Source organism: Lithobates pipiens, unplaced genomic scaffold (assembly GCF_037356315.1).
Source record: "Lithobates pipiens isolate NorthernLeopardFrog02 unplaced genomic scaffold, aLitPip1_a1.2 Scaffold_19, whole genome shotgun sequence".
NCBI classification, from domain to species: domain Eukaryota; kingdom Metazoa; phylum Chordata; class Amphibia; order Anura; family Ranidae; genus Lithobates; species Lithobates pipiens.
In genome coordinates, this window is record NW_027507764.1 from 90,229,393 (window position 1) to 90,255,909 (window position 26,517).

At 41.3% G+C, this 26,517-nt stretch overlaps 1 protein-coding gene across 13 annotated transcripts in view; it reads left to right on the forward strand.

Moving 5' to 3' along the window:
• The window catches only part of SVIL (supervillin), a 334,548-nt gene that overhangs the window by 258,312 nt on the left and 49,719 nt on the right, over positions 1–26,517 (forward strand). For all 13 annotated transcript variants that reach the window (XM_077491057.1, XM_077491058.1, XM_077491050.1 and 10 more), the window contains 6 exons: positions 10,740–10,890; positions 11,859–11,948; positions 15,781–15,867; positions 16,537–16,711; positions 23,788–23,960; positions 24,931–25,086. In XM_077491057.1, coding sequence (XP_077347183.1) covers positions 10,740–10,890; positions 11,859–11,948; positions 15,781–15,867; positions 16,537–16,711; positions 23,788–23,960; positions 24,931–25,086 — 832 coding nt within the window. The remainder of the gene's footprint in view (positions 1–10,739; positions 10,891–11,858; positions 11,949–15,780; positions 15,868–16,536; positions 16,712–23,787; positions 23,961–24,930; positions 25,087–26,517) is intronic.

A 26,517-nucleotide genomic window follows, 5' to 3' on the forward strand; every position in this document is an offset into this window, starting at 1 on the left:
ACCTGACTTTACTATAAAGATCGATTAACAGATGCATACCCTAGCTATATTTCAGCTCTGAACTCTGGGGGAGGGGGGAAGAAAACAAATCCCCGCACTGCAAGTATTTTTTTTATTTTATTTTTTTAACAAAAGTGAACTTTATTCGAACAGAGAAAAAACATACAGGTCAGCTCAAGGTGTACATTCCGTCAATAAAATATCCATGTACATACATCAATCAGGATACAAATTACTAGATAATGGGCATACGTCAGATCCGTGCATAGAGTTGTTCAATCTTCTACACCAAATTGAACGGCGTTTGGTAAGGGGAATGGGGGGAGGGATGGGAAGCAGCGGAGGGTACCCGTAGGGGGAGGGGGGGGGGGGGAGAGGCTGTGCCGGGTCCCGGAGGCGTAGGGAGACAGTACCAGGGAAGAGGAAATGCGGAGGGGGCCAGGAAAGCAGGAGAAGGGCAAGGTTGAGCCACAGGCCCATCCAAGGGAAAAGAGGGGGAGGAGGGAGAGAGGGGACCGGGAAAGGGCCATCCGGGGAACAAGTAACAGTCACCAAACGCACGTCCCACGCTCCCTGCCGGGGGATCCTCAATTCCCCTCTGGGTCAGGGGGAGACACCACCAACGACAGGGAGCCCCACGAGTCTATCCAAGAGTACCAGACCTTGTCAAATTTTTGCGGACAATTTCTATTGATATATGTAATTTTGTACAGCGGCAAAACAGCATTCAAGGTATTTCTCCAGGCGGTGACGGTGGGCGGGAGCTCAGACCTCCATTTCAATAACACCTCCCTTCTAGCGTAGTAAGTAGCAAAGGCCACAAATAGTCTCCCATACTTCCCCACAGCCTGGTCATCCACCACATTCAAAAGCATAAGTTCTGGCTTCAACTGTAGAGAGCTCTCAACAGTCTGATTAATATCAGTCAGAATCTGTTCCCAGTACGTTTGTAGCTCTGGGCAGGACCACACCATATGCATAAAGGTGGCCTCCTCACTACCGCATCTAGCACACGAGGGGGATCTATCTCTATATATAACCGCCAATCTCTGCGGCGTATAATAGGCCCGATGCAAAAACTTTAACTGTATAAAACGGTCTCTAGCCGATATCAAGGTTGATACATAGGAGGAGACACAAGACTCCCAATCGTCTTCCCTCAGGGACGGGATGTCCCCCTTCCATTTGGTGTAGAATCGGGGCAGTCTAGGCGACTTAGAGGCCGTCAGGTGAAAGTAGAGTGTGGATAGGGGGGCCAGTAGAAGTTTAGCAGTCAACAACGCCTCCACCGGATCCTTCCCAAGAGTCACCCCGTCCGGGAACTGATGCTGAAAGGCATGCCTCAGCTGCAGAAACCGGAAAAACATCCAGTTCGGCAGATCAAATTTAGCCTTGAGTTCGGGGAACGTACCCAACCTACCCCCTATCACTACATGTTTTAATGTGACTATCCCCCTCCTAGCCCACACCTGTGGGTCTGGGATACTCCGAAAATGAGACAGATTCGGATTACCCCACAGGGGCATGTCTCCCCCCCCCGCAACGATTTGACAGCTCTTTGGCCTTCTGACAGTGTCAGGGGGCTATCCAGAGTTTCCCTCGCCGTGTCAGTAAGACACGGCAGGTCCACTTGAGCCAAGTAGAGACCCAGTTCCTCCTCCGTATACCGAACCCTAGAGCTATAAAGCTCTTGATAGTAAGAGGCAAATCTAGCATTGATCAGAGACGGATCGGTTAGAATTTCCCCATCAGGTGCCTGAATGCGCGAGATCGTGACCGGAGAGGAATGCTCCCGAGACAGCCAAGCCAGCAGTCTACCATTGCGCTCACCCTGCTCAAAAATTCTCTGACTGATGGAGTAAGCAGATTTTTGTAGCGGAGGCCCGTATAAGTTCAACATCTCTCAGAGCTTCCCTGAAACAGGAGTAGGTCTGAGGCGTTCGATCCCTAACATAGCTAGACTCCAAGAGTTGAACCCTGTCCTCAGCCTCTTGAAGGCCCCTCCTGGTTTCTCTACGAACCCCACCAATGCGCGCCTGCAAGTGCCCGCGCATACAAACTTTGAAGGCATCCCACTTATCCGGAATGGGGACATCTCTATCTCGCGTGCTCCAGAAAGCAGCAATATCCGCCCTACCCGGTACAGCTATCCGCGGGTCAGCAAGCCAGAACCTGGAGAGGCGCCAGAGACTCTCCGAGGGGGGACAGGACAATTCCAGCGTCAGGGAGACCGGGGCATGGTCCGAGACCCCCCTGGGTAAAATGGAGATATCCCGCACCTTAGAAAGGACAGGACCCCCCGAGTACACCAGGTCAATCCTGGAAAAAGTCTTGTACGTCGCTGAGTGACAGGTGTAAGCCCTCAGCTGGGGGTGTCGCCAACGCCAGACGTCAGTGAGGTTGAACACTTCGGCCCATGCCCCCAGCGCTGAAGGAGCGCCGGAGGGCTGCGACATTCTGTCCATTGCGGGGTCCGGGACCATGTTAAAGTCCCCCATCAGCAGAATTGAGGATTAGCGGCCGGACTCCGGGAGCTCTGTTACGGAGCGTCCTCTCCCAGCGCCATCTTGGACACGCACTGCAAGTATTAAATGATGGCTTATGTCTACGGTACATAGCAAGCACTTTTTCTTATATTATCCCTTGCACCTCTGGCAGCCAGCCTACTCCCTGATGCTTGGAGTTGTGGGAAGTTCCTTGGTATGCGCAGTCAGTACAGTGATTTGGCCTTGCACTGCACTTGGTGACCTCACAATGCCTGCGATCACTGGCACACAGGGCAAAGAAGCTGAGGGACCCAGTCTTAGTGTGGGGGGGAGCCTGTGTACAGGATCAGGTAAGTAAAAGTCCTTGTTATGCCTCTTTCACGTGTTTTACTGGCATGGGGACGCACATGTGTTGCGTGCATCCCCATGTCAGCATTCCATTGTCTATTGAGACTTGTGGCTGCATAGACACAGCTGCTATGTCCCAATAGGACATCCATGTGGGTCCTCAAATTCATCCTGTGTTCGTTGGGGAATCTGCACCCACGTGTCCATATTGGAACACAGCCGCTATATCTGTGCAGCCGAGTACCCCAATAGACAACGACGGGGACGCCGGCATGGGGATGTACGCAAAATCGGTTCATCCCTGTGCTGCCAAAACACAACCTGCACAGGGCATGCATGAAATAGCCCTGTGTGAACGAGGCACTATGGTGCCCTAGGCACGAATGAGTATTTCATCTTTGCCGTGCGTGGGGAGCCACCCTACAAAAGAAATTGTATCTTTTTCTCTGGTTCCACTTTAAAACTTTTACAATTTTGTATTTCCTTTCATTTGCTCTCCTGATGACATTGTTTTCACCAGGATAAATGAATGAGGGAAAATTTCCTTAATGGGGATACAGCAAACATTACAAACCAGACAGGCCGTATACTCCTTCTCCACTATTCAAAACAAGAGTGCTTTTATTGATTTTAATTTTTTTAATTTTTTTGGGGGGATTTTTTTTTTTCTTTCCCCTAATACATATTTGAATTGTAAATAGTGACTTTTCATTATCTGCCTGGAGTTCCGCTCCAACACTCTTGCTATATTAACCATGGACGTTAAGATCAGCATTGGAAGGTTGCACAGCCCTAGTGTGTTCATAGAAGTGTAAGTGTGTGTGGAAATTTTATTTGGCAAGCAATATGACAGTGGTAAGTTGTGGTGTCTGAATTTTTAGACAAAGTATACTGTCATTTGGGTATAAATAATTATGTATAATGTAGATATGGGTTAAAAGATCTATGTATATATAGAAATGGAAAGATTTTAAATTGAGCCTGTCTGTAATGCTTTGTGTATCGGTTTAGTAAACCACGTTTACAGCATCCTTCTAAATTAGTTTAATTCTTTCCTGCTTATTGTTTACATACTGCCGGCCCTGTTCCAAGCCAACTGCAGGATGCCTCTGTCCTTAATTCACTTGCATCTAATCCAGTTTGAAGTGTGTTTGGCACAGGTAGTCCGGTCTTGTCAGTTGGAACAGATCCTGGACATCACAGATTAGGCCCCTTCCATCTGCCTTGTAGAGCTAGACTAAAGCAACAAAGGTCAAACGCCATGTGTCTAGACTGCCCTGGATTGGCTCATCTCCATCTGTACATGGCCATCTTCCTGGGAACATCAGCTCATTGGTGAAATGTTTGCGGTTACCCCCACTACTTCAGTACATTAAGAAATTTTTTTAAAGACCTGTAATATGTACAAAAGACTGCTCTGTGTAACGACAAAGAAGTTCCCACCCATGCATCCCGTTTTGCTTGGACCGCTAACTGCAGAGCAATGACAGCTTGAATAGCATCATGAAAGTTGACCTTTAACTGTGAATTTCTGAAGAGATGCCATATACTGCATAGCAATTTAAAATCTGTTTTTAGCAGTCATAGGGACATGAAAGAGTTATGGTTATTTTTCTTCAAATTATTGGGTTTATCAGTGAAACCATGTAAGCTGCGAAGTTCGGTACCTATGGAAACCAGCCATTTTGTAGTGGACTGACTTCAGTAAGGTTGCTTCTGATTGGTAGCGAGAGGTTATTGCATTTTGCCCTTTGTATTTTACTAATTGCATTATTTATTGCATTGTTTGTATATTTGGACATTTTTTAAACTTTGAAAAAATATACTTTACTGCGGTTACATCTGATGCTCAATATTTACAGTACAATCTAGTGAGAATTATAACAAAATGTAATGGAGCAGTAAATATGTAGTGGCTCCAGGAATATACAAGAAAGCATTATGGTAGTTAATACAGTGAGCAATAGTGTACAAAAGGCAATGTCAAAGGGCTACCAATTCCTGTCCCAAATTGTTTTGTCCAGGTAGTGTCAACGTATGACAATCAACTTCGTTTGCCAAAGAGTTTTGTTAATGGTAGCTCTGTCGCTCTTAAATAGGGCATCAGGGCTAAATACCTCCCCCCTTTATGTTCAACTGAATAAATCAACCCAATTTTAAATATTCGAAAGAATCCACGCTAAATTAAGTGAACTGCAGCCTCCCTAAAAAATAAAAAAATAAAAAAACCCAACAGAGTGAAGCCAGTAAAAAAACAAAGATCTACAAAGGGATGATGGCGCTGTTCTCTACACTATATACAAATGCATACAGTAAGTGCACTCAAACAAATGATGTAAAAAAAAAACAGTAAAAAATTACTATGTGCATGTAAACAAACAGAAGTGAACAACTCTACATAAAAGTGCAACGTGCGTAAGAATGATAAAGTGCAAAAAAATCTAATATTAAAGTGAGTATTGCGAAACAAATTAATAAATGTATCTACATATGTAATTATCCAAAAAACAGCTTCAATGAGAAAAATTTGTGTATCGTATGATATAAATCAATAATTCATCACATATCAATCCTCCGTGTACAACCAAAAAATAGTGAAAAAAAGTTGTGAAATGAGTGAGTGTGAAATGTCTGAGAAAATCATAAGTGAATGTCCAAAACGCAAAGCAAAAAAATATATATATCAAATAAAAATGAAAATAAAAACTAAAATTTAAAAATGTAATTAGTTTCCATAAAGTGCAAGAAATCACTTCCGTGCAAAACAACACCACTAGAAATAAGGTGACTCTTCTCTGAAAATGTGACTTGTCAGTGCTCTCCTCCTTCATCCACTGGCCCCTCTTGTGAATGCGCTCATCAGAGCGCCTCACAAGAGGGGCCACTGGATGAAGGAGGGGGAGCACTGACAAGTCACTTATATTTTCAGAGAAGAGTCGCCTTATTTCATTGGTGGTGGTTTGCACGGAACTGATTTCTTGCACTTTATGGACACTAATTTTTAAATGTTAGTTTTTATTTTAATATATATATATATATATATATAATATAATTTATTTATTTTACATTCACTTTTTATGATTTTCTCGGACATTTCTTTATATATATATTTTACTCCAACTTTTTTACATTATTTTTTTGGCTGTACACGGAGGATTGATATGTGATGAATTATTGAAGTGTTTATACCATACGATGCACTAATTTTTCTTATTGATGCTGTTTTTTGGATAATTACATATGTAGATCCATTTGTTTCGCAATACTCACTTTAATATTTTAGATTTTTTTGCACTTTATCATTCTTACCCACGTTGCACTTTTTATGTAGAGTTGTTTACACCTATCTGTTTACATGCACGTAGTCCTTTTTTTCCTGTTTTTTTTTTTTTTTTTTTTTTTTTTTTTTTAACGTAAATTGTTTATGGGTGCACTTACCGTATGCATTTGTATATAGTGTAGAGAACAGCGCCATCATCCCTTTGTAGATCTTTGTAAATCAACCCAATTTACTTGTTACAAGCAGGAGCCGTTTATGAAGCAAATCTGTAATTGACTTTTTTTTTTGTTCATTTAAGATAAAAATCATTATTAGAGTAGTAAGGCCTTTTCACACTTTTTGTAACAATGCATGTAGAAACTCAGATTACATACTCTAATGCAATACACCATGTTTGTATGTTGCCATTCATTTTGAATGGCACACCAGTGCATACTATATATACAAAAGAAGTAAAGTACCTTACAGAATACAAATATGAATTCTCTGTGCTTTTTCAAAAATATTGCAGGTACGTTTTTTCCATGTATTCAGTACACTATAAAAAAAACTGTTGCGGACTTCTGAAATCATTAGTTGCTTGCCTTTCATGGGCTTCATTGTTTTCGTCCCTGACTTCAAACATGGTTTCCAAAAAAGGTTACTAGATTTTCGGTGTTGTGAATGAGGAATATTATGGGGTTGATTTACTAAAACTAGAGTGCAAAATCTGGTGCTTCACAGAAACCAATCCGCTTAATTTTTTAAATATTTGTATAAGTGATTGTAAAGGTTTGTTTTTATAAAAAAAAAAAATTAAATAACAAACATGCTATACTTGCCTGTGGAAGGGTTTTCCATGAAGCAGCCCCCTATCCTCCTTTTCTGGGGTCTGCCTACAGCGCTCCTGGCTCCTCCTCTTTGCCTCCTCAGAGAGCTGCTTTCCATTGGGGCACTTGTGCGGGCATGCTCCCGAGTCCACCTGTTGCGTCCATTGACAGCGGGACTCGCCCCTTGGCTCCCGTGTCAATGGATTTGATTGACAGCAGCAGCAGGAGTCAATGGCTCCTGCTGCTATTAATCTATCCAATGAAGACCTGAGACAGCGGCTGGAGCTGCTGTGCTCGTCCCTGTCACTGAAAGGATCAGGTTCAGGTAAGAAAAAGGGGAGCTGCAGAGGGTAGCTGCTGCTCAGGTTTTTCACCTTAATGCATAGAATGCATTAAGGTGGCAATCCACAACTCCTTGAATTGAACAAGCTGAAGTTGGAAGGCTACCATACACTGCTGCACTAGATTTTTTTACTCTCCGGTTTTAGTAAATCAACCCCTATACATTTATTTATTTTTTTTAAACACCTTTTGTACCTTTTTAGTTCTTAAAACACAATACACTTTCCTGCCCTTACAAGCCACAACGAATAAGTATTAATTTGTTGAGGTTATTTAATGCAGCACTGTATACAAGCCAATCAGAATTTGGCATTCATTATCCTGCCTTCTCTGGGTTTTTAGAGCTCAAATCTCAGATTTAATGACTTCTGCATGGTCCTCTTTGTGCTATTATTAAGCAGTCATGGATGTATGGTTATAGCAAGTTTTATTGAGCCATAATGGAGTAACCCCTTCATGTTCCACTGACAAGCTGTGGTCCTGTTCATTTCCTTAACTGTTCCCTGGAGTATTAATACTCGGGGTCATTTATTATTCCAGATGTTCTTGGTGTGAGACTGGCTGGGGTTGTTTTGGATATTAAGTTTTTACTTACTAGACCGACCTCGGGGCTGCACATTTTTTTTCTTTTTTTTTTTTTCCCCCCTCAGTTTAATGGTAGTGAAATAATAGCCTTTACGTGCATCTGTTAATAGAACTTTTAAGGTTTGCATCATTCATCTGTGGCCTGCCTACCCAAGACTGAGGTTCCAGTATTGGATAGATGCCAGTAGGTTGAATTCTCTTCTCATCTCTCGATGACCCCAGTGATTCCAAACTCTGCCTACTTGCCAGAGCCAGTGAAAGGGAATTTCGTTGTCCACAACTACAAATACCTAAAGCCAAATTCTAGGGCGATATAAATGGCACAATTTAAGGAAGTTTTGTACATTTCATACATCATTAAATGTGTTTTTAAATTCAACCACTGTAAGTAACTGAACTTGACCTGGTCTTTGTCTACAGCAGAGCTCAGTGCAGGAGAGAAAGCTGCAGCACAATCTGCCAATCAGATTCTATCCTGATAAGGAGCATGTTGATAGGCTTTAACAACTGACTGGAAAATAAAATATCAGTATTACCCATATAAACTTCTATTCCACCTATAATTTTTTTAACTGCAAAGCAAAAGGTGAACAGAAGCATCTACTTGCTTCGGACATCACCTCTTTGTCTCCTAAGTAGTGTATGTCAAATCTGCAATGTGTTGTATATGAGCCCTTTAGAATGGCTGTATTGGAACATAAATGTAAACTATAGCTTTAGTTTATAGAAAAAAAGATTTTCATCAGACAGATGAAACCAGATCAATATGGGTTCAGTCTCTTCCTATAATCGTCCCACTGTGCGTAGATTACAGGCACTGCAAATATACATTACTGAGGCTGCAGAAGGTCTTGTACACTAGTTCTTGGATGCTTTCAGACCATTTCCTATAAAATTACACAGATGTTTTCTTTTTCTGAAGTAGAATACCAGGGATGCTTTCTTCCTCTTGTGGTTATCATCTCCCTATGTCAGTTGGAGGCCTTCAGTGTCTTTGACAGCATGGGAGCGTCTGCATTTGTCTGCTTAAAATATGGTTGGCAGCTTGATCAGTCTAATGTGCTAAAATATTAGACATTTCTAAAGTTAGAACTTTAAAAAAAAGAAACCTGCAAGCTTCCTTTGGTGGCCACCTCCAAATGCTACTTTCTGGCAGAATTTGGCATCAGTAGTTTTGGGTATTGGTAAAGAAACGCAGGGCTCATGTACACAGGCGAGGCAGTGAAATGCTGACTGCTTTTGGGTGCTTTTGAATTTGCCTTGGAGCTGCACAATAATTGATTTAGAGCTGCTTCTGGGTTTTTTACATTCCCATTGGCTTGTATGGGGAAAAAAAACAGCTGAAATGTACACCCATTGTGTCCGGAGCTTACGTTTCTTCAGTAAGCCCTTGCTCTTCAAAAGGTCAAGAATTGGTGGTTGGACAGTAAGTATTAGGTCTCTTTTTACAGGCTAGCTACATTTACAAGTTTTTATTCCATAGACCGAGTTTGTTTCATTGGGACTCTAAAGTAAAATAATTCGACCTTGTGAAATACAATGTTGGGTGTAAATTTCATGTTGATGGAAGACCATAATCTAAACCAATACCTGCAAAAATGGGAAAGAGCAGGAGGATTTATCACTGGCTGAGACCTATCTCTCAGAAAAAAGTTGTGCTAAAATATACAGTATGAACTTTGAGCAACTTTCAGGATATTGCTTATGCTCTTTTTCTACAATCCAGGCTTTTTTTTTTTTGTAACAATTGCGCAATGCTCAAACCCAAGTAACAAATCAATTTTTGGACAAACTTTGCCAGCTGTCTTTAAAGAAAATCATGGATTAAATGGCATCATGCATATAAAAAAACTTTTATTTCCATAGATGGAAACGCACATTTTCTCCCTCGCCCTCTACTATCCAATCGGGCCCATGGACCGTTTTTTTATTTATTTTTTTATATAGACGTAACTCGGGTCACGGCCTTGCTGTACTGTATGTTTAAGACCACTTTCACACTGAGGCAGTTTTAAGGCATTTTAGCACCAGAAATAGTGCCTGTAAAACACCTGAAAACTGCCTTCCATTCATTGCAATGGGTGTTTTCACACCCGGGTGGTGCGCTTGCGGGATGTTTGGAAAAATCCTGCGAGCAGCATCTTTGGGGCAATTTGCAATGAACGGGCAGTACTTCTAAAGCCCTGCAACACAAGAGTTTTTAACCCCTTCTTTGGGGTTAAAATCGCCCCGCTAGTGGCCTAAAGGTGCCACTTGAACAGCGCTAAAGCGAAGCTAAAACGAGCAGTGTGAAAGGAGTCTAAATGCCTGCATTTCAGGCAGCAAATCCATGGAGAGATGATCCATGTCTCATCCTTTCCTCCAGAACTTCCCCACCTAACTCCTGCCATCCTCTCCAACTTCCTACAGTTGGAAAGAAAGGCAATTGGTTGCTATATTCTTCTGCATGTTACCATTGCTCTTCTCCGTTATATAAGGCAGTATGTGATCATAAATACTTAATGTATATCAGTATATGAATAAAGGGACCATTGTTTGTTTGCGAGAATTTTTAAAGTGAAACTAAATGCATCGATTTAAAGATTTCCCAAAATGGTTACTGTACATTCAAGGCATGCTGTAAAAAACTAAGTTTGTCCGCTCAACTCCCCAACCCATTCATTAGCTGGTATCATAACAGATCACGTGCAGCTCTGTCAACTGCAGATCATACAGAGGCTAAAATGGCAGCATGCTTGGCTTTAAAGAATAGAAGGGTTTAGTTCCACTTTAAACATCCTAGTTTTTTCTTTAAAATTCTTTCTGAATTTATAGTTTTCATTTTGTTGGAGCCATTTTGCTTTAACAGATTTATTGACTTTTTTTTTTTTTTTTTTTTTTTTTTTAAAGCAAAGAGTGACTTCTGCCGGTGGGTTGCACATGAGCATTGAAGAAAGAAAGCAGCAGATCACAGTAAGAGAAGAAGCTTGGAAGTCGAAAGGACTAGGTGCTGCCAATGACTCAACTCAGTTCACTGTTGCTGGGCGCATGGTTAAAAAAGGTTTGTGTTCCAAGCAAGTTGCTGTATTATGTCTGTGTCATAGTTTGGGTGTGTATGGTCTGCAGTTGCAGGGTAAGCTCTTTAAACCAACAAATTTAATTTACAGTTGTATAAACACACAGATCAGCCTTAACATTATGACCACTGACAGGTAAAGTGCATAACATTGAATATCTTTTTACAACAGTACCTGAAAGTGGGTGGTATAAGGCAGCAAGTGAAGATGCTGCCACACAAGTTGATATGTAACAAAAATAGGCAAGTGTAAGGATATGAGCATCTTTGACAAGGGCAAAGTTTTTGTATAATGTTTCCGGTCTGCCAAGGAAAGCAAACTAGCGACAGGGTTATGGGTGGACAAGACTCATTGATGCACATGGGGAACAAAGGCTGGCCCTTGTAATCTGATCCATTAGAAAAACTACTGTAGCCCAAATTGCTGAAAAAGTTAATGTTGGTTCCGATAGGTGTCAAATCTCAATGCGTCAGTTTGCTGTGTATGGGGCTGCATAGCCAGTCGGGGTGCTCATGATGACCCGTATCCACAGCCAAAAGCACCTGCAACGGGCACATGAGCATGAGAAATGAAAGGTGGTAGCCTGATCCGATGAATCACATTTTCTGTTGTATCATGTGGATTGCCGGTGCACATGCATCATTTACCTGGGCAAGAGATGGCACCAGGATGTACTATGGGACAAAGGCAAGCCTGCGGAAGTAGTGTGACTTAGAGGACTTAATCCTGCTACTGAAGACTTGGTGCCAGATACCACTGCATACCATCAGCGGTCTAGTGGAGCCCATGCCTCGACAGGTCAGGACTGTTTTGATGGCAATATTAGCTGGATGGTCATAATGGTATGGGTGTATATGTATGCGTTCAATGTAATGGATATAAAAAAGTGTTTTGGCTAGCCTATATATAAGATGCGGTTTTGTTGTAATAGTGTATATGTATTTTCATTTAGGCTTGGCTTCACCTACAGCTCTAACGCCTGTTGCATCACCTGTGGCTCTTAAACCAAAATCTACAAATGCTGTTTCCAAACCTGCCGAAGGTACGTAAAATACTTGGTGCCATTGTCATGATCGAGCTCACAATTAGTCTTGCGACTTGCGTGGAATGGATGCTGCTGCAAAACATTGTAATCAATTGTCTACCTTATTGCATCTCTCGGCATTTACCGTGTATATTCCTTAAGATGTTATTGAACATCCATGGCTTGCGGGTATGAATGGCAATACTGGGGATTTTGTTTTACCTGACTGTTACGTCATCTGATCCTATCCGCTGATAACAGATGGTTGTCCGTTCCCTATCTGTCTGGCGAATCAGATGACAGCCGGGTGTAAACGGACAGGTCCGTTTATATCTGACTACCCATAGATGAGAGTGGGCTGTGTCTGTGTCCGCTCTGCATAAGTGGAGAAGACACGGACCAGTCGTCCACCTGATCAGCGGACAGATTCCCCGCTAAGCAGGTAGTCTCCAACAGAGCCTGCTCCATGTGTAAGGGGCCTTAGTGTTTTCCATCCTTAGTTATGTGGTTTGACCTGTCCCCTTACCTTCCTGCCACAGCCAGTCTGCCAACAGCTATGAAGGGACATCTGATTCATAGCTGCCGCATTATCCTAGCTGTGATCACTTCCCAAGGCAAGCAAGAAGAATATAGAGAGAGGGGAAGGGACAGATCAGACCTCATAACTTGGATTAGAAAGCACTTGCAAACATGGGACAAAGTACTACATGCACTTTTTCCCATAGGGAGAATAACTAAAATAAAAATTATTACAAGGTAAGTTGCATTGTGTTAAGCAATCATCCAGTAATGGGCTGCCAAAGTACTGCAACCAGTGTTAATTTTGTCGACTAAATTAATACTGTGTTAGTCATCTAAAATGCAACTAAAACTAAAATGGTATTTTAATCAAGACCATGACTAAAACTAGATTGAAATTTGACGTCAAAATTAATACCGCACTACCACATTAGTAGGGGGCATCTACTAAGGTGCTAAAAAGAAAAAAAATAAGAGGTTTTTCTTAATTTTTTTTATTTTTTTTTTCTGAATATTTAACCACTTGCCTACAAGGCACTTTACCCCCTTCCTGCCCAGGCTTTTTTTCAGCCTTCAGCGCTATCGAACTTTATTGCGTGGTCATGCAACACTGTACCCAAACAAACGTATAATTTTCTTCACACAAATAGCTTTCTTTTGGTGGTATTTAATCACTGCTGGTTTTTTATTTACTAAAAAAAAGTTTTTCTTCGTTTGTCAGTATATTTTGTAAATAAGTAATTTTTCTCCATGGCTGATGGGTGCTGATGAGGAGGCACTTGTGGGTGCTGGCGAGGAGGCACTTGTGGGTGCTGGCGAGGAGGCACTAATATGCAGCAATGATGGGCAGCACTGATGTGTGATCACTAATGTCACTGATGGGCACTGGTGATACTGAGTTTTACTGTAATCAGGGCATTTCGGATTAGTGCCCTGATTACATGTCCGGGTTTCCCTGCGAGGAGATGCCACTGATCCGTTCTCCTCGCCACACACTCTGTCAGTGTTAAGCGAGGAGAGACAATTTACGACACTTCTGCATTTACAGATTACTGGCTGTGATTGGACGTAGTCGATCATATGGTTGAGTTGCATGATCCGCTCTTTACAGAGATCGGGGTAGGGGTGTGTCCTAAAACAACACTGCAAGGAAACGATGTGCGGCCGTTCTGGCGCCGTCATGTGACGCCCACCCAGAACGAGAGCCTCACCGTCCCTCCATCATTTGACGGTGGGCAGGCGGCCAGCGGTTAATGTTGGTAATACAGTATATTTGGGTAATATGTGCAATGGCATTACAGCCAAGAGTTTACAGTTTTTGGCGTTTTTTATATTTTCACGTTGTACTAGTCAATAAGCAATATTTTTGTTTTATGAAACTTGATTTCATTTATAAAGACGTGATATATATCACAACGGCTAAATATGTGTCTGTAGTGCATGTTCAAACCAGAAATATTTTCGATTTTTACTCCAGGGAGTACGGTATATAATGAGTTTGGCAATTCTAGAGAATTGCTTAAATAATGCTTTTGAATTTAACTAAACCCATTAGGTTTTAGTCGACTAAAATGCGATTAAAACTAAAACCTTTCAGATTACTGGGCCTTAAAGAGTACATGCAATCAGTTATTTAGTTTGCAAAGAGTGAAAATGTTGCACATTAAATACGTAGTTCTCAATCTTGTAGGGGTTGTGCGCTTTCTAAGCAGTGGACGTTTCAGTTTTGCGGTTTCTGCATCCATGTCATACACTTTGGCTTTGTCTATGATCCCGTTTCCAAGTGCCGTGGGATATTTGGCTAGATTTGTGCTGTTTTGCTTGGTGTAACACTTTCATAATGACCTAGCTCCATCTGGAGTCCAGAGGTAGAAATGGTTTCCTGACCTTTATGGTTTTCTGAAATGTAAACTCTGAACTGCAGAACAGAGCTGTTTGGAATGAAGATCATAGGTTTTTCCTATTTTTTTTTTTTTTTCACAAAAGCTTTTTAGGTATATAGTATAGCTCAACATGAACCACAATTGTGTATTAATGTTAAAATTGTAATTATTGATCTAACCATATTAATGTGTTAAACATAGTCTCTACTAGTGATTTTGTTTTACTGTTATTTGCTCTCATTTCTAATCTGTCTGCTAAAATTGTCTAAAAAATAGACTTTATGGGGTTTGATTTACTAAAACTGGAGAGTGCAAAATCTGGTGCAGCTCTGCATAGAAACCAATCAGCTTATAACTTCAGCTTGTTCAATTAAGCTTTGACAAAAAAAAAAAAAGGAAGCTGATTGGTATCTATGCAGAACTGCACCAGATTTTGCACTCTAGTTTTAGTAAATCAACCCCATTGTGACTTATTCTGTATTCTCAGCAGTCAAGTAGGACCCTAAATGTTCATATAAGTATGTATGTAAAATGTAATTAAGATGTGTAAAAGTAATGAATCTGAGCCAAGTGCATTTGGCTGCAAGACCAAACGTGCAACTGCTACCTGAATTTGGTGTGCCATTAAGGAATAGCATCACAAGCGCAACACACGTAGCGCTTTTCTGCCTGTGTTTCCATGCCGCTTGGGTGTGAATGCAGCCTAAGGTGTATAAAAATGTGATCAAAGTCTTACAAAATATTTGAAAGGTTACAGTGATGAGATACACAGTTGGGTGGGATCCACTGTAGTTTCCCTTTTCAGAAAAGCAAAGTAAATCAAGCTATAGCATTGATCATGTGACCAGCGGTGTGCCAAGATTTGTTTTGTTTTTTTATTCCAAGGTAAAAATTGAAAGTCCTCAGGTAACATGTTACTGCAGCTTTTCAATGTATACAAACAAACCCAAGGATAAACCGAGGAAAAAAAACCAAGCTTTACTTACCACCAGCCCACAGACAGCCAAATAACCTGTCTAACAGTATGCGTTAAAAACAGGGGTTTAGTCAGCACACATTTGCATAGCTTTTCAATGTACTTTGTTTTTTTAAGGCCAGCTTTTAAATATCAAAAACAGGATAGTTACCATTAATGATTGAACCATCTGGTAAGCCAGCACCTGGGGCTTGGAATGTGCAGGCAGAATCTTTGTTGCAGAGTTGGATTTTTTACGCTATGAACTTTTTAAATATGTTGAGTATGACAGACGAATGCATTTTAAACATCATCACTATCGCAGTGGTGTTGGTATAGGGTTGGGTTTATGTAGAATGTTTTACTGTGCAATATTGTAGTACACATCCAGTATGGATGAGCCATTTAGTTGGATAGGTGCTCTGCTCCATTTTGCATTTGTGCTGGGAAGGGAGCAAAGCAATGACCTAACATTCTGCTTCACTCTTTCTAGAAATTGAGGCCAAGCCTAACCTGCAATTGGAGTCTGATAGGAAGTTGGATAAACTTGAATCCTTTTTGGGCAGACTGCACAACAAGGGTAAGTGTTGGTGTAACATGATTGTAATTTACTATGCGTTAGTAATACTGTCTTGTTGAATATGCAAAACTGATAATAAATAAAGCCTGGTTTGTTTTTTTTGTTTTGTTTTTTTTTGTTTTGTTTTTTGCCTAAAATGTCTCGCTATCCCTTGTGGGTCTGAGGTGAAGCTTTTTTCCTCCCTCACTTTGTCCCAAACCTAGTAATAGAAATAACCTGGAATACTATATCTGGAGCAGCATTGATCTTTAAAATCTGCTATTCGGGAGTCTGCAGAGATGGTGAATGCTGATAAACTCTTTGAAGAGGGAGACTTGTACTGCTGTCTCTTCTTACAATACCAGAGAGTAGTATACACCTAACAGCTTTTACCTGGTAATCTATGACAGTTTGATTGTTGGCACCCTGACACTGTTAAATGTTTGTCACTCTGTTGTATCTCAAATTAAATGAAAGCAGATTCTGCCTTGAAATGAAAGCAGCATGTAAAATAGACTTGAAAATGTAGGGTGAAGCATAGATAACTGAAGTTATATGGAATCGTGCAGCTTTTTCTGTGAATGTCAAGCTTGGATTTGCCCCCGACCGAGCATCCCAATTTTCTCTTCTGTTTGTAAGTCCGCCCCATGGTTGTCTTTTTTTGCACTAATTTTCTGTATATCTGATCAGTTGGAGGTCTCCAGGACACAACCCTGTCGGTTACCAGTAAATCTGTGAAAGAAGTGATGAAGCTGGATGATGAGACGTTCTCCAGGTTCTACCGTCCAGTTGAGATCCCGTCCAGTCCTGTGGACATTAATTTTGATGATGACTTTGATCTCCTGTTTAGTTCTGAGGAACCAAAGTGAGTAGTTATCCTCATTACTGTCAAACTTGTGTCCTCCATACAGAATTATGCACTGAACAACTAAGGCAATTGGTAGTAGATCATAGCAACAAATCAGCAGTCGTCTTTTCTGATAAAAGTGAAACATAATGGATGATTACCATGGATTGTTAAACTTTATAGTTCAGCGTGGCTTCTGGAAGTGATTGGTACATTTGTGAACTGACAGTTATATAAAGACTTGTGTATGTATACCATTATGCTATCTTAACAAATGTGCATGTGTGTGTCTATAAATATAGACACACACACACCAGTCATAACTTTGACCACCCACCTAATATTGAGTAGGTCCACCTTTTTATTGCCAAAACAGCCTTTACCCATTGGGGCATGGGCACCACTAGATTCTAAGTGCTAGAAGTTGTGACCGGGGGGGGGCTCCATGGTTCGGACTGTTTTTCAGCACCTCCCATCGATGCTCGATTGCATTGAGATCTGGAGAATTTGAAGGCCAAGTCAGTACTTTGAATTTGTTGTGTTCCTCAAACTATTCTTGAACTGTTTTTGCAATGTGGCATGGTGCATTATCCTGCTTAAATGAGGCCAATGCCATCAGGGACTACTACCATTTGCATGAAGGGGTGTATGTGGTCAGCAACATTTAAGTATGTGGTACGTGTCAAAGTAACATCCTCATGAATGGCAGGACCAGGGTTTCCCAGCAGAACATTGTCCACAGCATCACGCTCCCTCGACCAGCTTGCCTTCTTCTCAGAGTGCATACTGGTACCATCTCTTCCCCAGGTAAGAAATGCACACACATCTGGTCATCCACGTGATGTAAAAGAAAACATGATTCATCAGATCAGGTTACCTTCTTCCATTGCTCCGTGGCCCTGTTCTGATGCTCCCATGCCCATTGTAAGTGCTTTTGAATGTGTAAGGTCAACATGTACACCCTGACCGATTTGCGGCTATGCAACAAACTGCAATTCTTTATTTTTGTTCTGCTTTCAACACAACGTCAAAGACAACATGTTTATGTGCTTCCTAATATATCCCACCAACGTTTTGATCTCATTGTAATGAGGTAATTGGTGTTATTCACTTAAACTGTCAGTGGTCATAAAAAGATGGCTGATTGGGGTGTATTGCACTTTTCTGTTCCCACTGAGTGATTTTGGATTTTTACATAGATCATCAACTGTAGGTTACCTGGCAAGGATAAACAAGTGAAAAATTCATAATTCTATAAGTCATTTTGTAAGTTCGTTTTGAAGTGGTGAACGTTTGACCTCCGTGGATCAAACATTCGGCACCAGTGGAAATTAAAGAACATTGGGCTCCTGATTTTTGATATTTCTCAAGCTGTATATTTAGGCAGTTAATGGATGTAATCCTTCATAAAGAAACTAGTGCAAAGATGGACTACCTCAGTTGCTTACCTTAGTTTGAAAATGCTAGTTACCTGGCTGTTATGCTTTTAGAACTCTGACCTGGTAAAAGTTTGCAGATCAGATGTTCTGCCCTTACTCTGCACTTGTTTCTGGTCCGTGACTCAAATGCACAGCTGGGAAACCGGCATTTCCTGAGGTGCCAACAGACACATATTTATCGTTGTACAGATTTGCTAAATGATACATTTATGCTGCAAAGCAAGTTGGTTGTGTGCATGTTCTTTCTTTCTATATAAATCTGTGATGCAATTTGTATGACCATGTCTTTCTGAAATGGTTGTAACCTTGGAAGAATTTTTATGTAGTTTGTAGGTGATTCTATGTACAAATAAATAAATTACAGCAGGCAGTGACTTGTGCTGGGGTAATACAGGAGGTTTCAGTCTTTTTTTTTTTTTTTTTTTTTTAATCCCTGCTTCCAGCTCAGGGCTCTGAAAAGTAGCCCGGTGTAACTTATTTACATTAGGAGCTGCCATGCTGGTGTAATAATACCCACTCTGGCTGTGTAGTCGTGTTTTCTCAGTCGTCATCCTGACTTTCCCATGCTTCCCTGACCCATGGGTCTTCTATGGCTGTACCTTTTTGTTTCTTTATTCCCTTATAACATCATCCCTCATTTTCCCTCATGTGGCTTGGAGCACATATGTTCACAGCCAGACGCATGCCTTTTATACATTAATTTCCTATAATTGCAAAACCGCATATTTCTGAAAGTTACCAGTCAGCATAGTGGTCGTCTATTTGTTTTCCTTCATGGTTTTAGTTTGCAATCTGACTGATACTTGTGACCATCTCAAAAGCAACAGATGCAAGCTTTAAAGTGTCAAGCCAAACCCTGTCAGGTTTACTGCTATCTAAGGCTTTGTTGGAGAGGTTTATCCTCACTTTCCTGTCTTGGTGCCAATGTTTTTGTCAGGCAAAGTGAGGGTAATTCTCCCAACAGAAATATAGGAATTTACCTTCACCATTCTTACCCCAATTTGCTAAAGAAAAGCTTTATCAGAGCCCTGAATAGCCATAAAAATGTACAGTCCTTCCTCACTCTATCCGGAATTAGAAGAAAAACATTTATTGTTTGAAATACTCTAAGGCTATATTCAAACTAGCCCATTTTTCTGAAAAATGATCTGCGGTGGATCGCTTATGGTGCTGTCAAATTTTAATGGCCATGTCTGACAGGCACTGCCGCCTGTCAGCTTTGAGGACATTGGGGGGGGGGGGTAAAACCATGACAACTGCCTGCTCTTACCCCTCCCCTGCCACCTGTGCGAAGGAGGCCTAAGGATCAACCAGCCTTTGGGTCTCTTTCCTTTTTAATTGCATTGACAAAAAGCCCAATTCAACCAAAATATCAGTCAGGTGATGGTCATTAAAATAAACGAATGTGCAGTTCTGCATAGCAAATATAAATCTAGTGTGACATTTTTAGTGCTTGCAGATTTAAAGTGATACTAAACACACACTTTTTAGTTTACATTGTCCCTTCTATTTCTGTATATGGTTGATGGCACTGTAATTACCTTTTTTCCTAATCGCTATACAGCTGTCACATAACCCAGATCTCTCCCAGCCTGTCTGCAGGGAAACCATAAGCAGGAGAAGCATTTAGCCCTTTGCTGCTGGTCACATGTTCAAAATGAGAAAAACAGCCTTTGGAATACAGAGTAAAAATACAGTAATATCAATAAACTGTTTTTAAATTGACATACAAATATATATTTGAAATCAAATATTTTGTGGAAATAACATGGTGTGGGTGGATTTCTGCCAATCCCAGGCTGTCGCACCTCTCCAGCCTGTGTCTTAAAATAACAGGGAGATGAAGCCATCATTAATCTACATGTAATACCCACCCCATTCTGTTTAGCTGGTTAGTGGGCATGGAGAAGGGAGGAAATGCTCAGCATAGAAACTCACTCAAACTGAGCATGGGCAGAGCTGCCAATACTGCTCTGCAAAATCCCTTGCTGAATTGGGGCATGGACAGAAGGGGGGTGGGGAGAGCGGCAAGATCAACCAGGTTTTTTGCAGAGTATAGAAAATGAGTCTCCTAGTGACTGAGTAGGTATCAACAGCATGTGAATACACCATTTATTGATTTTTTTTTTTTTTTTATTGATATTCTTTTTTTTTTGTTTATGATGTGGGTTTAGTGACACTTTAAGACCATTTCTGCAATGATATGTTCTTGTTTTTGGAGAAAACATGCTAACGTTGAAATGTTGGCTATACATCTCATTATCTCTATCTGTCGAGTCTCTATTGGACCCTCATTCATTGTAGAACATTCTCCACTGTCCATGTATAGAGCGGTGTTTGTGTATAATATATATATATATATATATATATATATATATATATATATATATATATTCATTCATACACAAATATAAATTTATATTATATTAAATATGTGTGTTTAAGTGACCACCTCACAGCGAGTTTAAAAAGCCTTTGGAAAAACTGCAGAATCCAGCAAACAGGCTGTAAAGGGTCAGCCTATATGAACACGTGTGCCTTCTCATAAGAATCATGGCCTCTGTGGCTCTTAAAGACCAGTTTTTCTCCTTGCTAAAGCCGGGGGAATTGGAATAATGGATATTAAACGTCATCTATGTTTTATTGCTTGTTTTCGCTCTAGAAGCTTTCTGCTTGCTAATGGGGCTTTGTAGAGCGGTCTACAGCATGCTTCAAATCTGTTTACAAGCACTCTGTGTAATCAAGTCAGTCTTGATGGACTGTCACTTAGGCTGTATAGTTCATGCCTTACCATAAATGGAAAATATTCCCCAATATTAGACCACAAGCTAGAAGCTAGAGCGGAGGAAGAATGGCAACGGTGTACAGTACTTTGTAGGCTGTATCCTTGATGGCCTATGGGGTAGTAGTGGCAGATATGTGTTGGATGGCAAAAGATCACAAAAAACAAAGCACTTTGATTCAGCACATCATTCCAGAAGTTGACAGTCCAGCTGTAGCTGTCCATGCCATAGGCAATAGAGAGCTATCCTTGTGACATGTGCAGGGGGACCCACTGTAGAAGTTTTCATTTAAGCAAGAGTGTCCAGCTCTCCTGGTTGCCCCTTTTCATGTAAGGGGTTGCAAGTGTCCATTGGAAGGAGGCAAAACCTTTTGAGTTGCGTACCTCTTTCTCAAACCCCTTTAATACTAGGAGCTGATTAATGGGCAAACATAAGTTATTTTTCCTCGCAAAAAGTAGGGGAAACAAAGCTTATATGGGAACAAAGTCTCCCGAAACAGCCTAACTCCAGTTTTCTGTTACTTTAAAAGAGAAGTGTGTGTTTTTTTTTTGTTTTGTTTTTTTCCCGCTATATTAGATTCATACTTTCTTAGGTGGATTTAGGATCGGTCCAATGTTGCATCAGTCTGTACTGAGAGCTGGGCGATCGAACACTGCTGATGGCTCGGTTCTCACAGCTCCCCGAGCAGAGAGCTGTTGACTGTCAATCAGCAGCTCTCCACTCCTGTGACCCTTAGGAGAAGCCCAGCCAAACGAGCTCAGGCTGGACTCCTTTTTAATATAGTTTGGACCAAGCTGATCCAAAAGAACGATTACCTTCACTAACAGCTGCAGTCCGTGTTGGCATTCTATTAAAGGTTGTAAAGTGATTTTTTTTTTTTTTTTTTTTTAAATAACAAACATGTTATACTTACCTCCACTGTGCAGCTCATTTTACAGAGTGGCCCCGAACCTGCTCTTCTGGGGTCCCTCGGCGGCTGTCTCGGCTTCCTCCCGCTGGTACTTCTCACGTTCATGCGAGCTCCCTCGCATGGTGTGAAGCATCTGTGGGCGCGCTCCCGTGATACAGCCGGCGGCTATAGCCGCTCACTGTATCACACGGCCCGGCGCTCCGCGTCAGTGGATGTGATTGACAGCAGCGCGAGCCAATGGCTGTGCTGCTTTCCATCCACTCCAGCCAATCAGCGGCCAGGCTAAACGGTGAAAAGGACGTCGGGGGACGAGCGCGGGACTTTCGAGGGGTGAGATAAGTAAAACGGGGGGGATGGGGGCGCCGGGACTGTCGGATGTTTTTTCACCTTAATGCATTCTATGCATTAAGGTGAAAAAACATTTACCTTTACAGCCCCTTTAAGTGTATGTAGCGTCAGACGCATACAGTATACAGCGCTGTGTTCCTGCAGCAGTATAGGGACTCCTTGTCTCGTTCCTGGAACAAAATTGAGTCCGGCTGAATGCTGCTCAGCCATTTAGAAGGTTTGTATTTTCTGAATAATTACAAGGCTTCCTCTGGCTGAGGTGGAGAGTCGGGTAGATAATGTCAACGATGTCCACCAGTCTGAGGAAGACTTGTAGCCTTTCAGAAAATACAAAGCTTCCAGTGAATGGCTGTTGCTGGTGCCCAGTTCGATGCAATTTTTTTTTTTCAGGAACGGGACAGGAAGTCTCTATATTGCTGCAAAAACACAGTGCTGTAAACTGTATGTAGCTGTAACAGAAACCTGGAGTTAGGCTTTAACCACCTGCTGACCAGCTGCCTCAGTTGCACTGCGGCAGGATAGCACAGCTGGACGAAACATTATTTAATGTCGCTTCACCCTATGGCCACTAGGGGACGCACATGCCCTCCGAGCCAATGCGAGTGCATGCCAGCGGTCACGATCACCGCTGGGCTCCCGCGATCGCCACTGACACACGGCGAACTGGGATCTGTGTGTGTAAACAGTTTCCGGTTCTCTGAGGGGAGAACAAACAGTCTGTTCATACAGAGTATGAACAGCGATCTGTCATCTCCCCTGCACAGTCTCCGCCCCCTACAGTTAGAACACACACTAGGGAGCACATTAACCCTTTAATCACCCCCTAGTGTTAACCCCTTAGCCACCAGTGACATTTTTACAGTAATCAATACATTTGTATAGCATTGATCGCTGTATTAATGCCAATGGTCCCAAAAATGTGTCAAAATTGTCTGATGTGTCCACCATAATGTCACAGTCCTAATAAAAATCGCAGATCACCTAAACTGAGGAAAACTATATTTTTTTAGATATATTTTTGGGGGATATTATAGCAAAAAGTAAAAAAAATTTAAATTTTCCCAAAATTGTCACTTTTTTTTGTTTATAGCTCAAAAAATAAAAACTGTAGAGGTGCTCAAATACCACCAAAAGAAAGCTCTGTGGGGGGAAAAAAAAGGACGTCACTTTTTTGTTTGGATCCAACGTCGCATGACTGCGCAATTGTCAGTTACAGTGATGCAGTGCTGAATCGCAAAGTGCTGTGGTCAGGAAGGCACTAAAATCTTCAGGTCCTGAAACATTTAAAGTGTACATATAAAACGTGTTTTTTTTTTTTTTTTTTTTTTTTTTGTGCTAGAATAGGGAAGGACATAAAATCCTGTTTATTTTTTGCCTTCTGTCCCATTGGGGACAAACTTAAAATAAATCTTAAGTGAGGGGCCTTCATTGGGAAATTTTCCGCCTCCAATAACAGCTGTAAAAACCTTGATTTTAAGGTCTTTTTAAAATTAAGTTGGAGATATTATGAAAGTTGGTATGTTCTATATGAAATGTTTAAGCAGTTTAGGTTGGAACAATGAAGTAGAGTACTGATCATGCGACTCTCCTTTCTCCCCTTTCATGTGATCCCAGGTTGACTTCCACTGTCGCAGAACACAAGCGTGCAGTCAGACCCATACGCAGAGTACAGGCCTCTGGAAACCCACTACGAATGCTCGCTGCTCGAGATGATCTCCTGCAGGAATATACAGAAACCAGGCTGAATGTGGCCTTTATAGAGTCCAAACGAATGAAAGTGGAAAAAAGTATGTGGTGGTGTTTTTTTTTTTTATTTTGGCCTTTTTTTTAATGTTAAAAGTTTTGTTTGGTTAACTTAAGTATTCCAGTGCATTTTAGTAATCCAAATACTGTAATGGAAAGGTGGACAGTCTTACAGCGTATTGTTTATAAGTGCTGTTTAAGACCTTTTCTCACCCCCTGTGTTTGTTGTCTAATTACTTTAATACTGATAAAGGATTCTCACAGCACTATGGGTAATCTAACAAGCCAGCACACTGGGTGGCTGCCTGCTTTTGAGGCAGTTTGTAGGTTGTCTGATTATCATCAGGGAGCTCAGTCATTTTAAAGAATGAGGTATTCACTTATGTACATATCAGCTTGAGAGTTTAGGTTCTGTAAACTGAAGTGAGAAAAATAGCCTGGGAAAAGGAGCTAAAGCTTTGCATGCTGGCTTAAAATGAGAATGCAAAATTTGACTATTCAACAGTTTTTATATTTGCTTGATTTAAAAAAAAAAAGTCCAAATATGTACAAAACCATTATGGAAATGTATCCAAGAATTCATTTCCCAAAAGTGGTTTTAACCTTTCTAGAGTAAAAAGAAATTTGGAGATCTTAGTTTCTGCAATGGGTAAACAAGTAGCAGTGATAAAGCATCAAACACAAGTCCAAAACCTTCCCCACTGTAAGAAAAAAAAAAAGTTTTGGCTAAAGTTGAGCTGTTTTTAAAAGGTTAAGAGGGGTGGTACATCTCCCTCAAAGGGGGCTTAATTTGAATTTGGAGTATTTTTAAAATGTTTATCATAAAATTAAATTCACAAAGATGTTGGAACTTGTATTTCTGTGAGATGGTATAAACAATGAAACTGGTATTTGTCTGGAGGTGTAGTACGTCCACCAGCAGGTTTGGGTGGACCAGTTGGACTAATGAAGTTCTGATTGAGATTTTGGAATATTTTAGAATGGACAGCAAAAGTATAACCTTTTCTCTTTTAGTGTCCAAGAACTCAAACTTCTCCGAAGTGGCTCTTGCTGGGCTGGCAAGCAAAGAAAACTTCAGCAGTGTCAGTTTACGCAGTGTTAACCTCACAGAACAACACTCGAACAACAGCGCTGTGCCCTATAAGAAGCTTATGTTAATACAGATTAAAGGTACGTAACGGGTGACCATGCCATTCGGCCTGGCCTGAGAACAGTCTGTTATTTCCTCATCTGCCATTCTCAGCGTATTTAGGAATACATGTGACTGGGTGTTACTGCATTTACTATCTTCATTTCCGTTGGCTGCAGATTTGTTTTCCAAGTACTGTAGTTGTGCCCAATCACTTATTTTTCCACTTATCCAAGGTAGCATATGTGGTGTATGTGGCAACCCTGTTCAGTTCAGTACAAGGGAGTTGTTTGCTGGCTGCATTTTAGACTTTTAATAAGTTCATATGCAGGTGTTTGGGAAACGCACAAACAGTGTAATAACCGTAGTCGTAGCAGACTTCTGCAATCTGTCGCCCGGTATTAATGGCAACCCATGGTTGGTAAGCAGTAAGTACAGTATGTATATGACCAAAATATCTATTTGGTGTCAACAATTTGAGCTACTCTGCCACAGAGCATTTTTCCTGTAATGACGTGTTTGGTATTAACTGGCTGCAAAATCAGGTGCATGTCTTGCTTTAGTGTTAAATGTTCAGATTTGCTTGGCTTCACAGAATCTGCATGCTGACTGCAGTCTAAATGTGAGCGTATATACTAATTCAGGGGATCTTCACATTTTTACGATTACAGATCCTCAGTGGGTTGGCCAATATGACCCCATACTGCCTTCACCACTTCCCAAACACTCATCACCAGTTCCAGTTTGTGTATGGATAGCTAGGAATATTACAGCTGAAATTATGCAACTACATGCATAAGCTGCAACAAGGCACCCCATTATTATCTGCAATCCTGATGCTATAAATTTTTGAGACCCGTCATAGTAGGAGCACATGCATTATAATGGATAGACAGAGGGCAGGTGAGTCTGGAAGGAGCCCACCCCTCCTTTACGGCACAGGACACCCAGCATATAGCACTATGGCAGAAAAGGTGTCCAGTACGTCCCCTCAACAGTATTCCAACAGTACAAACAAATGGCCACTGCCCTCACCTATAAATGGCCTTATCGGCAAGGAGCACATAGAAGGGCAATGCATGTAAAACCAGAGAAACTTGTCAGCCAGCTTGCAACCAACCAAATTAACCTACCGTAACAGTTTTTCTTTTAAAAAAAACTGCTTTTGCAAACATTTAAAGTTAACAAAAGTAAACCCTTCTTTTAAAGTCCATATCCAGGCATGTGCATTCCCCCTACCATCCCTTCTTCCCAAATTCATGCCACCTAGAACAAGTTTAAGAAAAAAAAAAAAACATTGAAAACCATGAGTGATAAAATGGACAACTTTAGTGACCTCATAAAGCTGCGAGCTCCTCTGGAGCCTGAAACTACCCCGCCAATAGGAAGTGACCACATCACCCGGCTGGTAATGTGGACGTCAGAAGAAAGACTACCCTCCTCTACATTGAAGAAGACAGAAGGCTTGGGTC